General features: G+C 50.9%; 1 protein-coding gene across 1 annotated transcript in view; it reads right to left on the bottom strand.

The window, feature by feature from the left end:
- The window catches only part of neurl4 (neuralized E3 ubiquitin protein ligase 4), a 114,533-nt gene that overhangs the window by 60,790 nt on the left and 41,279 nt on the right, over positions 1-12,464 (bottom strand). The window contains exons 11-13 of the mRNA XM_078200784.1: positions 10,794-10,963; positions 6,238-6,366; positions 3,987-4,132 (exon numbers count right to left, since the gene is read on the bottom strand). Coding sequence (XP_078056910.1) covers positions 3,987-4,132; positions 6,238-6,366; positions 10,794-10,963 — 445 coding nt within the window. The remainder of the gene's footprint in view (positions 1-3,986; positions 4,133-6,237; positions 6,367-10,793; positions 10,964-12,464) is intronic.

Below are 12,464 nucleotides of genomic sequence, written 5' to 3'. Positions count from 1 at the left end.
AGAGGGATTAGCGGGTAAAATATGTAGGGATATCGGGGTAGGGTCTGGGTGGGGTTGTGGTCGCTGCAGACTCGATGGGCCGAATGGCCTCTTTCTGTACTGTAGGGCTTCTATGATTTCTATGAAATGATCAGAGTGAAAAGCCGACAAGTCCTCAGGACCAGATGGTCGGTATCCTCGGGATCCTCGGTGGCACAGTGGGTTAGCACTGCTGCCTCACTGCGCCGGGGAGCCGAGTTCAATTCCAGCTTCGGCTCACTGTCTGCGTGGAGTTTGCACGTTCTCCCCCCCCCCCTCCACCGTGTTCTGCGTGGGTTTCCTTTGGGCGCTCCGATTTACTCCAAAGATGCGCGGGTTAGGTTGACTGGCCGTGCTAAATTGCCCCATAGTGTCAGGCAAGGCATACCATTCATGGAGAAGGAGTGCAGAATGTAGTGTTACAGTCATAGCTAGGGTGTAGAGAAAGATCAGCTTAGCGCGGGGTAGGTCTATTCGAAAGTCTGCCGGCAGCAGGGAAGAAGCTGTTCAAAAAAAACACTTCCAAGAAATGGAAATTGATCATTGGCCAAACAAGGCCTTCAGTAAGGCCAGTGCTTATACACTCAGGGTAAGTGACTGAATCCTTGTTCCATAAACACTGCATTCCAGGCTAGGACACAAGGTGTCACCTAACTTCCACAATAACATCAAGTCGCTGCGTAAAAAGATTCTCCTCATCTTCTTCCCAGTTCTTTGCCAATTTTCTTCAATCTGTATTGCCTGGTAACCAATTCGCCTGATTGGGTTCTGCAAAACCCTGGATTTCTTTTGAACACAGCTATTGAATCACCCCTCAACCTTCTCTGTTCAGAGGCGAACAGTCCCAGAGCCATAATGAAACACATTTTCTTCCTCGTACTCTACGTCCCTATTAATAAACCACAGAGTATGGTTTAATTTTATTCCTGTCACAAGTAAGGCTTACATTGACACTGCAATGAAGTTACTGTGAAAATCCCCCTAGTCGCCACACTCCGGCGCCTGTTTGGGTAACACTGTGGGAGAATTTAGCATGGCTGATTCGCCTAACCAGCACCTCTTTCGGACTGTGGGAGGAAATGGAGCACTCAGAGTAAATAGGGGTGGGACTCTCCCATCCCACCTCACAGAGTCATAGCGGTTTACAGCATAGAAACAGGCCCTTCGGCCCAACCTGTCCATGCCACCCAGCTTTTACCACTGAGCTCGTCCCAATTGCCTGCGTTTGGCCCATATCCCTCTATACCCATCTTACTCATGGAACTGTCTAAATGCTTCTTAAAAGGCAAAATTGTACCCGCCTCTACTACTACCTCTGGCAGCTTGTTCCAGACACTCACCACCCTGTGTGAAAAAATTGCTCCTCTGGACCCTTTTGTATCTCTCCCCTTAAACCTATGCCCTCCAGTTTTAGACTCCCCTACCCTACTCCCTAATGCACCCTAACCAGCATGTCTTTCGGACGGTGGGAGGAAACCGGAGCACCCGGAGGAAACCCACGCAGACACGGGGGAGAATGTGCAAACTCCACACAGACAGTGACCCAAGCCGGGAATCGAACCCGGGTCCCTGGCGCTGTGAGGCAGCCGTACTAACCACTGACACCGTTGGCATTGCCAGTGACACCCTGATCCTGTGGAAGAATAAAGGGGGGAGAAAAGTTCAACAGGAGACAGCACACGGTTAGATAGAGATTAAAGGTTCCCCCACACCAGGGCTAACCACTGTGCCCCCGTGTTGCCACGTATCGGATGCTTTATTGAATTACATGCTTTATTAAAATTGTATGCCTTATAAACTACTCTTGCCACCTCTCCTGCCTCCTTCAACGATCTGGGTACATTTGCACCCAGGTCCCTCTGCTTCTGCACCCCCTTAAGATTTTGGGGTAGCACAGCGGGTTAGCACTGCTGCTTCACAGCGCCGGGGACCCGGGTTCGATTCCCGGCTCGGGTCACTGTCTGTCTGGAGTCTGCACATTCTCCCCGTGTCTGCGTGGGTTTCCTCCGGGTGCTCCGGTTTCCTCCCACAGTCTGAAAGACGTGCTGGTTAGGGTGCATTGACCCGAACAGGCGGCGGACTGGGGGGGATTTCACAGTAACTTCATTGCAGTGTTAATGTAAGCCTTACTTGTGACGAATAAATAAACTTTACTTTACTTTGATCCTCCATATTCTTCCGACCAATATGCATCAGCTCACACTTCTCTGCATTCAACTGCAGCTGCCACCTATCTGCCCACTCCACCAACTTGCTGATGCACTTTTGAAGTTTTACACTGTCCCCCTCACAGTTTACAAGACTTCCAAGTTTTGTGTCAATGGCAAACTTTGAAATTGTCCCCTGCACACCAGGATCTAGATCATTAATATATCTCAAGGAAAGCAAGGGTCCCAAATACTGACCCCTGGGAAACTCCACCACAAACCTCCCTCCAGCCTGAAAAATATCCACTGATAATGACCCTCTGCCCCCCTGTAATTCAGCCAATTTCGTATCCATGTTGCTGCTGCCCCTGTTATTCCACAAGCTATAACATTCCTCACAAGTCCGTTTTGTGGCGCTCTATCTAATGCCTTTTAAAAGTTCAGGTTCACAAGTCCAAAGTACACATCAACAGCATTAGCCTCATCGATCCTCTCGATTGCCTCTTCAAAAAAAAACTCCAGCAACTGGGCGGTACGGTGGCACAGTGGTTGACACTGCTGCCTCACAGCACCAGGGACCCGGGTTCGATTCTGGCCTCATGTCACGGCCTGTGTGGAGTTTGCACATTCACCCCGCATCTGCGTGGGTTTCCTCCACGTGCTCCGGTTTCCTCCCACACTCCAAAGGTGCGCGGGATAGGTGGATTGGCCATGCTAAATTGCCCCTTAGTGTCCAAAGATGTGGTTAGGTGGATTGACCATGCTAAATTGCAAATGGAGTTTAATGCGGAAAAGTGAGAGGTGATTCACTTTGGAAGGAGTTACAGGAATACAGAGTATTGGGCTAATGGTAAGATACTTGGTAGTGTGGATGAACAGAGGGATCTGGGTGTCCATGTGCAGAGATCCCTGAAAGTTGGCACCCAGGTTGATCGGGTTGTTAAGAAGGCGTACGGTGTGTTAGCTTTTATTGGAAGAGGGATTGAGTTTCGGAGACAGGAGGTCATGCTGCAACTGTACAAAACTCTGGTGCATTTGGAGTATTGCGTACAGTTCTGGTCGCCGCATTATAGGAAAGATGTGGAAGTGTTGGAAAGGGTGCAGAGGAGATTTACCAGGATGTTGTCTGGTATGGTGGGAAAATCGTATGAGGAAAGGCTGAGGGGCTTCAGGTTGTTTTTGTTAGAGAGAAGAAGGTTAAGAGGTGACTTAATAGAGGCATACAAGATGATCAGAGGATTAGATAGGGTGGATAGTGAGAGCCTTTTTCCTCAGATGGTGTTGGCTAGCACGAGGGGACATAGCTTTAAATTGAGGGGTGAGAGATATAGGACAGATGTCAGAGGTAGGTTCTTTACTCAGAGTAGTAAGGGCGTGGAATGCCCTGCCTGCAGCAGTGGTGGACTCGTCAACGTTGAGAGCGTTCAAGTGGTTATTGGATAAACATATGGATGATATTGGAATAGTGTAGATTAGAGGGGCTTTAGATTGGTTTCACTGGTCGGCGCAACATCGAGGGCCGAAGGGCCTGTACTGCGCTGTAATGTTCTATGTTCTATTAGTGTCCAAAGATGTGCAGGTTAGGGGGATTGGCCATGGGAAATGCATGGGGTTATGATGATTAGTTGGAGCGAAGGGCCTGGGTAAGATACTCTTTTGGCGAGTCAGTGCAGACTCGATGGGCCGAATGGCCTCCTTCCGCACCGTGGAGATTCTGTGGAGGGATCGTATTTCCGCTGTCTAAACAGTTTGTGATTCTGAACACAGCTATCTGGCCGCCTCTTGGCCTCTCTGCTCGGAGAAGAACGGTGCTCGAGTTACCTCAAAGATTTCGTCCGACCTCAGCTCCTTCATGCTGAGGACGACCCCGTGGGAGAAGCCGTGGATTCGAACTGCCCGGCAGCCGTCGTTCTGCAGAGCCACGTTCTTGCCGCAGTTGGAGTGGAAACGGTGCGTAATCCCCGGAACTGAAAGGCGACAAACACAACACATCAAACTCTGACACGCCAACCCTGACGTCCCACCGGTGTGCCAAGAACCTGCATTTGTGGAGTACTTTTAACATGATAAAGATGTGCAGGTTAGGTGGATTGGCCATGCTAAATTGCCCGTTGGTGTCCAAAGATGTGCGGGTTAGGTGGATTGGCCGTGCTAAATTGCCCCTTAGTGTCCAAAGATGTGCGGGTTAGGTGGATTGGCCGTGCTAAATTGCCCCTTGGTGTCCAAAGATGTGCAGGTTAGGTGGATTGGCCGTGCTAAATTGCCCCTTAGTGTCCAAAGATGTGCGGGTTAGGTGGATTGGCCATGCTAAATTGCCCCTTAGTGTCCAAAGATGTGCAGGTTAGGTGGATTGGCCATGCTAAATTGCCCCTTGGTGTCCAAAGATGTGCAGGTTAGGTGGATTGGCCGTGCTAAATTGCCCCTTAGTGTCCAAAGATGTGTGGGTTAGGTGGATTGGCCATGCTAAATTGCCCCTTAGTGTCCAAAGATGTGCGGGTTAGGTGGATTGGCCATGCTAAATTGCCCCTTGGTGTCCAAAGATGTGCAGGTTAGGTGGATTGGCCATGCTAAATTGCCCCTTGGTGTCCAAAGATGTGCAGGTTAGGTGGATTGGCCATGCTAAATTGCCCCTTGGTGTCCAAAGATGTGCAGGTTAGGTGGATTGGCCATGCTAAATTGCCCCTTAGTGTCCAAAGATGTGCAGGTTAGATGGATTGGCCATGCTAAATTGCCCCTTAGTGTCCAAAGATGTGCAGGTTAGGTGGATTGGCCATGCTAAATTGCCCCTTGGTGTCCAAAGATGTGCAGGTTAGGTGGATTGGCCATGCTAAATTGCCCCTTAGTGTCCAAAGATGTGCGGGTTCGGTGGATTGGCCGTGCTAAATTGTCCCTTGGTGTCAGGGGGACGAGCGAGAGTAAATATGTATGGTTACGGGGATAGGACCTGGGTGGGATTGTTGTTGGTGCAGACCCAATTGGCCAAACGGCCTCCTCCTGCACTGTCCACTCTACGACTCCTCCTGCGTTGTCGGTTCCACGGCTCCCCCTGTGCTGCCGACCCTACGACTCCCTCTGTGCTGCCGGCTCCACGACTCTCCCTGCACTGTCAACTCTCCACCTCTCCCTGCACTGTCAACTCTATAACTCCATCTGCACTGTATACTCTGTAAAACGTACCAAGGCATTTTGCCCAAAGAGCGAAGCGGCACACCAGCAGGCCCCTGGGCCCACCAGCAGGCCCCTGGGCCCACCAGCAGGCCCCTGGGCCCACCAGCAGGCCCCTGGGCCCACCAGCAGGCCCCTGGGCCCACCAGCAGGCCCCTGGGCCCACCAGCAGGCCCCTGGGCCCACCAGCAGGCCCCTGGGCCCACCAGGCCTGCATCGACGCGCGGTTTCTATTGCTCTGTTCGCCGCTCTTTCCTGTGTCTATCAAGACGCAATATGGACGTTGCGAGCCTGCCTGCATCCACCGCCTCCACTGGCAGCGCGTTCCAGGTACCCACCTCTCTCTCTGTGCGAAACCCTCTCCCCGCACATCTCCCCTAAACTTACCACCTTTCACCTTGTGCCCTCTGAAAGGTTATTTTATCAACGTCACAAGTCGGCTTACATTAACACTGCAATGAAGTTACTGTGAAAATCCCCCTAGTCGCCACACCCCAGGCGCCTGTTCGGGTAACACTGAGGGAGAATTTAGCACAGCCAACGCACCCTAACCTGCACGCCTTTCAGACTGTGGGAGGAAACTGGAGGAAACCCACGCAGACACGAGGGGGGAGAACGTGCAAACTCCACACAGACAGTGACCCCGAGCCAGGAATCGAACCCGGGTCCCTGGCGCAGTGAGGCAGCAGTGCTAACCCGCTGTGCCTTCCCGTAAAATGCCAGTCACCAGCCTGCACCTGTCCCGGCCAAGCTCGCTGACAGCAGCCCAGTGGCCTTGAGTAGCTGAATAGTCAGGAGTGGAGAGCGTGGGGGTGCAGTGACGCAGATGGGGGGGGACCCAAGCTGTCTGCTGGACGGAAGATTTTAGGCGCTTCTAAGGGGGGGGGGGGTGGGGGTGCGTGCCTACCTGGGGAATGTATCGGGAAAGACTTCTCAGTGGCATTGCTAAGCGACAGGCTGTTGTCCACGGGCGGTGAGCCGCTGGTTATAGATACTTGGACACACTGTCCGTACAGATCCACCACAGCGTACAGCTCTGCAGGGAAAGGAAAGAGGGCAATAACAGCAGCAACAGTACTCGAACCGAGCTCAAATTAAAACAAACACCCCGAGCTAAACACCAGAAACCCAGAGAATGGGAGGCTGTATCAGGAGTACAACCGAACATTAGAAAATCCAAACAAGTTTAATGTTTATTTATTAGAGTCACTAGTAAGGCTCACATTAACACTGCAATGAAGTTACTGTGAAAATTCCCCCTAGTCGCCGCACTCCGGCGCCTGTTTGGGTAACAGGGGCGGCACGGTAGCACAGTGGTTAGCACTGCTGCTTCACAGCTCCAGGGTCCCGGGTTCGATTCCCGGCTCGGGTCACTGTCTGTGTGGAGTTTGCACATTCTCCCCGTGTCTGCGTGGGTTTCCTCCGGGTGCTCCGGTTTCCTCCCACAGTCCAAAGATGTGCGGGTTAGGTTGATTGGCCAGGTTAAAAATTGCCCCTTAGAGTCCTGGGATGCGTAGGTTAGAGGGATTAGCGGGTAAATATGTGGGGGTAGGGCCTGGGTGGGATTGTGGTCGGTGCAGACTCGATGGGCCGAATGGCCTCCTTCTGCACTGTAGGGTTTCTATGATTTCTATGAACAATGAGGGGGGGATTTAGCACCTGACCAGCACATCTTTCGGACAGTGGGAGGAAACCGGAGCAAACCCACGCAGACAAAGGGAGAACGTGCAGGCAGCGCCAGGGACCCGGGTTCGATTCCCGGCTTGGGTCACTGTCTGGGTGGAGTTTGCACGTTCTCCCCCCGTGTCTGCGTGGGCTTCCCTCCGGGTGCTCCGGTTTCCTTCCACAGTCCAAGTATGTGTAGGTTGGGCGGATTGGCCGTGCTAAATTGCCCCTTCGTGTCCAAGGATGTGCCTGTTAGGGGGATTGGCCATGCTAAATTGCCCCTTAATGTCCAAAGATGTGCGGGTTTGGTGGATTTGCCATGCTAAATTGCCCTCAAGTGTCAGGGGGACTAGCCAAGGTAAATGCATGGAGATAGGATCTAGGTAGGATTGTGGTTGGTGCAGACTCAATGGGCCGAATGGCCTCCTTCTACATTCTATGATAAGACAGGGCATGGAGGCCGCTGTTTGAACATGTCTTTCGAAAGACGCCATCTCCTTCACAACGTGGGAGTGGCAAAAGACAGAAGATGCTCGAAAGTCTCAGCAGGGTGGCACGGTGGCACAGTGGTTAGCACTGCTGCTTCACAGCTCCAGGGACCCGGGTTCGATTCCCGGCTCGGGTCACTGTCTGTGTGGAGTTTGCACATTCTCCTCGTGTCTGCGTGGGTTTCCTCCGGGTGCTCCGGTTTCCTCCCACAGTCCAAAGATGTGCGGGTTAGGTTGATTGGCTGCGCTAAAATTGTCCCTTAGTGTCTTGGGATGCGTAGGATAGAGGGATTAGTGGGCAAGTATGTAGGGATCTGGGGGTAGGGCCTGGGTGGGATTGTGGTCGGTGCAGACTAGATGGGCCGAATGGCCTCTTTCTGTGCTGTAGGGATTCTAAGGATTTTAAGGATTCTAAGGTCTGACAGCAGAGGGAATAGAGCCAACGTTTCAAGTCTGGATGACCCCTCGTCAGACAGTAACGCTCTGGGGGACCCGGGTTCGAATCTCGCCACAGCAGATGGTGAAATTTGAATTCAACAAAAAATATCTGGGATTAAGAATCTACTGATGACCCATTGTGGGAAAAACCCATCTGGTTCCTTCGGGGAAGGAAATCTGCCGTCCTTACCCCGGTCTGGCCTACATGGGACTCCAGAGCCACAGCCAATGTGGTTGACTCTCAATGGCCCTGGGAGATGGAGGGTGGTCAGGGACGGATGACCAATGCTGGGCCGAGCCAGAGACGCCCACGTCCGCTGAACAAGTTAAACAAAGACAACTCGAGAGAGGACAAAAGCACACAGGAGCGTATCGGAGTGTGGGGGGTGGGTACGAGAGAGTGGGCCACACAAGGGAGAATGACAGTAAGTGGAATAGAGGAAGAGCGGTACAGAAAGGCAGAATGAGAGAGAGAGAGCGAGAGAGAGCGAAAGAGGAGAAAAAGGAGTGGGCCACAACTCTCAAACTGACCGAGGGGCCACTATCTCACCAGGGCGGGGGGTGAATGAAGGTCAAAAAGCCCCACCAACGCCTCTACTTTCTCAGAAGACCAAGGAGATTTGGCATGTCAGCTACAACTCTCACCAACTTTTACAGATGCACCATAGGAAGCATTCTTTCTGGTTGTATCACAGCTTGGTCTGGCTCCTGCTCTGCCCAAGACCGCAAGGAACTACAAAAGGTCGTGAATGTAGCCCAATCCATCAGGCAAACCAGCCTCCCATCCACTGACTCCGTCTACACTTCCCGCTGCCTCGGAAAAGCAGCCAGCAGATTCAAGGATCCCACACACCCCGGACATTCTCTCTTCCACCTTCTTCCGTCGGGAAAAAGATTCAAAAGTCTGAGGTCACGCACCAACCGACTCAAGAACAGCTTCTTCCCTGCTGCTGTCAGACTTTTGAATTTTGAACCCTGCATTAAGTTGATTTTTTTCTACACCCTAGCCATGACTGTAACACTACATTTCCTTTCCTTCTCTATGAACAGTATAGCTTTGTCTGTATAGCGCGCAAGAAAGAATACTTTTCACTGTATCCCAATACATGTGACAATAATAAATCAAATCCTTCTCCCCTATGTTCTCTATGAACGGTATGCTTTGTCTGTATAGCGCGCAAGAAACAATACTTTTCACTCTATCCCAATACATGTGACAATAATAAATCAAATCCTTCTCCCCTATGTTCTCTATGAACGGTATGCTTTGTCTGCATAGCGCGCAAGAAACAATACTTTTCACTCTATCCCAATACATGTGACAATAATAAATCAAATCCTTCTCCCCTATGTACTCTATGAACGGTATGCTTTGTCTGTATAGCGCGCAAGAAACAATACTTTTCACTGTATCCCAATACATGTGGTCAGTAAGTTAATGGAAAAGGTCCTGAGGGATAGGATTTACGACCATTTAGAAAGATGCAGCTTAATCCGGGATAGTCAACACGGATTCGTGAAGGGTAAGTCTTGCCTCACAAATTTGATAGAATTTTTTGAGGAGGTAACTGTGTCGATGAAGCTACAGCAGTTGATGTCATATACATGGATTTTAGTAAGGCGTTTGATAAAGTCCCCCAAGGTCAGCTCATGAAGAAAGTAAGGTGGTGTGGGATGGAGGGAAATTTGGCCGATTGGATAAGTAACTGACTATCTCATAGAAGACAGAGGGTGGTGGTGGATGGAAAATTTTCAGACTGGAGACCAGTTACCAGCGGTGTACCACAAGGATCAGTGCTGGGTCCTCTGCTATTTGTGACTTTTCTAAATGACTTGGAGGAGGGGGCTGAAGCGTGGATCAGTAAATTTGCTGATGACACCAAGATTGGTGGAGTAGTGCATGAGGTGGGAGGGCTGTTGTAGGCTGCAAAGAGACATTGATAGGATGCAGAGCTGGGTTGAAAAATGGCAAATGGAGTTTAACCCTGATAAGTGCGAGATGATTCATTTTGGTAGGACTAATTTAAATGTGGGTTACAGGGTCAAAGGTAGGGTTCTGAGGAATGTGGAGGAACAGAGAGATCTTGGGGTTCATATCCACAAATCTCTAAAGGTTGCCACTCAAGTGGATAGAGCCGTGAAAAAGTGTGTTCGTGTTTATTAAGAGGGGGTTTGAGTTTAAGAGCCGTGGGGTTAAGCTGCAACTGTACAGGACCTTGGTGAGACCACATTTGGAATATTGCGTGCAGTTCTGGTCACCTCACTATAAGAAGGACGTGGAAGCGCTGGAAAGAGTGCAAAGGAGATTTACCAGGATGCTGCCTGGTTTGGAGGGTAGGTCTTATGAGGAAAGGTTGAGGGAGCTAGGGCTTTCCTCTTTAGAGTGGACGAGGTTGAGAGGCGGCTTAATAGAGGTTTATAAGATGATGAAGGGGATAGATAGAGTGGACGTTCAGAGATTATTTCCTCGGGTGGATGTAGCTGTTACTAGGGGGCATAACTACAAGGTTCGTGATGGAAGATATAGGAAGGATATCAGAGGTAGGTTCTTTACTCAGAGAGTGGTTGGGGTGTGGAATGGACTGCCTGCTGTGATAGTGGAGTCGGACACTTTAGGAACTTTCAAGCGGTTATTGGATAGGCACATGGAGCACACCAGGATGATAGGGAGTGGGATAGCTTGATCTTGGTTTCGGACAAAGCTCGGCACAACATCGTGGGCCGAAGGGCCTGTTCTGTGCTGTACTGTTCTATGTGACAATAATAAATCATCAAATCGATTCGGATTAGTGAATCAACGTTAAAAGTGACGGATTCCCCCTCTACCAGAGTCAAACACCACCCTCGTCCACCCCGTGGCCCCCTGATTTACCTGGGGGCAGTCCCGAGCAGGCCACGCCCTGATCGACCCCGTTGATGTAGTAATGGAGGTCGCCATTCAGGTTGCGCATCATTCCAATTCGTGAGCCAGTGGTTAAGGAGTCCAGGTCGCAGCCATAATTGTTGCACATGGTGTTCCCGTCTTGCATAATTGCAGTGCCGCTGTGGAGGGGGGGGGGGCGTGGCAGGCATGAAGGGAAAGACCACCAGAAAGATGTCAAGAACTGCAACCGCTTGCAGCAAGCCACTCAATAACAGACACCCGCGCATGCAGAATGGCCATCGCCAACCAACAGGGGCAAGCTCCTATCACCATTGGCCAAGCAACGTTTAAACTTTATTTATTAGTGTCGCAAGTCGGCTTACATTAACACCGCAATGAAGTTACATAGAAACATAGAAAACTACAGCACAAAACAGGCCCTTCGGCCCCACAAGTTGTGCCGAACACATCCCTACCTTCTAGGCCTATCTATAACCCTCCATCCTATTAAGTCCCATGTACTCATCCAGGAGTCTCTTCAAAGACCCGATTGAGTTTGCCTCCACCACCACTGACGGCAGCTGATTCCACTCACCCACCACCGTGTGAAAAACTTCCCCCTAACATCTCCCCTGTACCTACCCCCCAGCACCTTAAACCTGTGTCCTCTCGTAGCAGCCATTTCCACCCTGGGAAAAAACCTCTGACAGTCCACCCGATCTATGCCTCTCAACATCTTATACACCTCTATTAGGTCTCCTCTCATCCTACATCTCTCCAAGGAGAAAAGACCGAGCTCCCTCAGCCTATCCTCATAAGGCATGCCACTCTATCCAGGCAACATCCTTGTAAATCTCCTCTGCACCCTTTCAATCTTTTCCACATCCTTCCTGTAATGAGGCGACCAGAACTGAGCACAGTACTCCAAGTGGGGTCTGACGAGGGTCTTATATAGCTGCATCATTATCCCCGGACTCCTAAACTCAATCCCTCGATTGATAAAGGCCAGCACACCATACGCCTTCTTAACCACCTCCTCCACCTGCGGGGCCGATTTTAGAGTCCTATGGACCCGGACCCCAAGGTCCTTCTGATCCTCTACAGTACTAAGAGTCTTTCCCTTTACATTGTACTCCTTCATCCCATTTGACCTGCCAAAATGGACCACTACGCATTTATCTGGGTTGAAGTCCATCTGCCGCTTCTCTTACTGTGAAAATCCCCCCAGTCGCCACACTCCGGCACCTAATCATAGAAATCATAGAAACCCTACAGTACAGAAAGAGGCCATTCGGCCCATCGAGTCTGCACCGACCACAATCCCACCCAGGCCCTACCCCCATATCCCTACATATTTTACCCGCTAATCTACGCATCCCAGGACAGTAAGGGGCAATTTTAGCATGGCCAATCAACCTAACCCGCACATCTTTGGACCTGTTCGGGTAACACTGAGGGAGAATTTAGCGCCTAACCAGCACGTCAGCTGGAGGGGTCAGCCAGACTCGAAATGTTGGCTTTATTCTCTCTCCGCAGACGCTGTCAAACCTGCTGAGATTTTCCAGCATTTTCTGTGTCCGCTTCAGATTCCAGCGCCCGCAGAATTTGGCCTTGCTTTCTGACCTTGTGGTCAACCCCTTCATCGCCTGGTCCCCTCCCGATCTCCGTCATCTCCTCCAG

This window comes from Mustelus asterias, chromosome 31, assembly GCF_964213995.1.
Source record: "Mustelus asterias chromosome 31, sMusAst1.hap1.1, whole genome shotgun sequence".
Classification (NCBI taxonomy): Eukaryota; Metazoa; Chordata; class Chondrichthyes; order Carcharhiniformes; family Triakidae; genus Mustelus; species Mustelus asterias.
The sequence above is the reverse complement of the archived record's forward strand: the minus strand, read 5'-3'. Positions and strand labels throughout refer to the sequence as shown.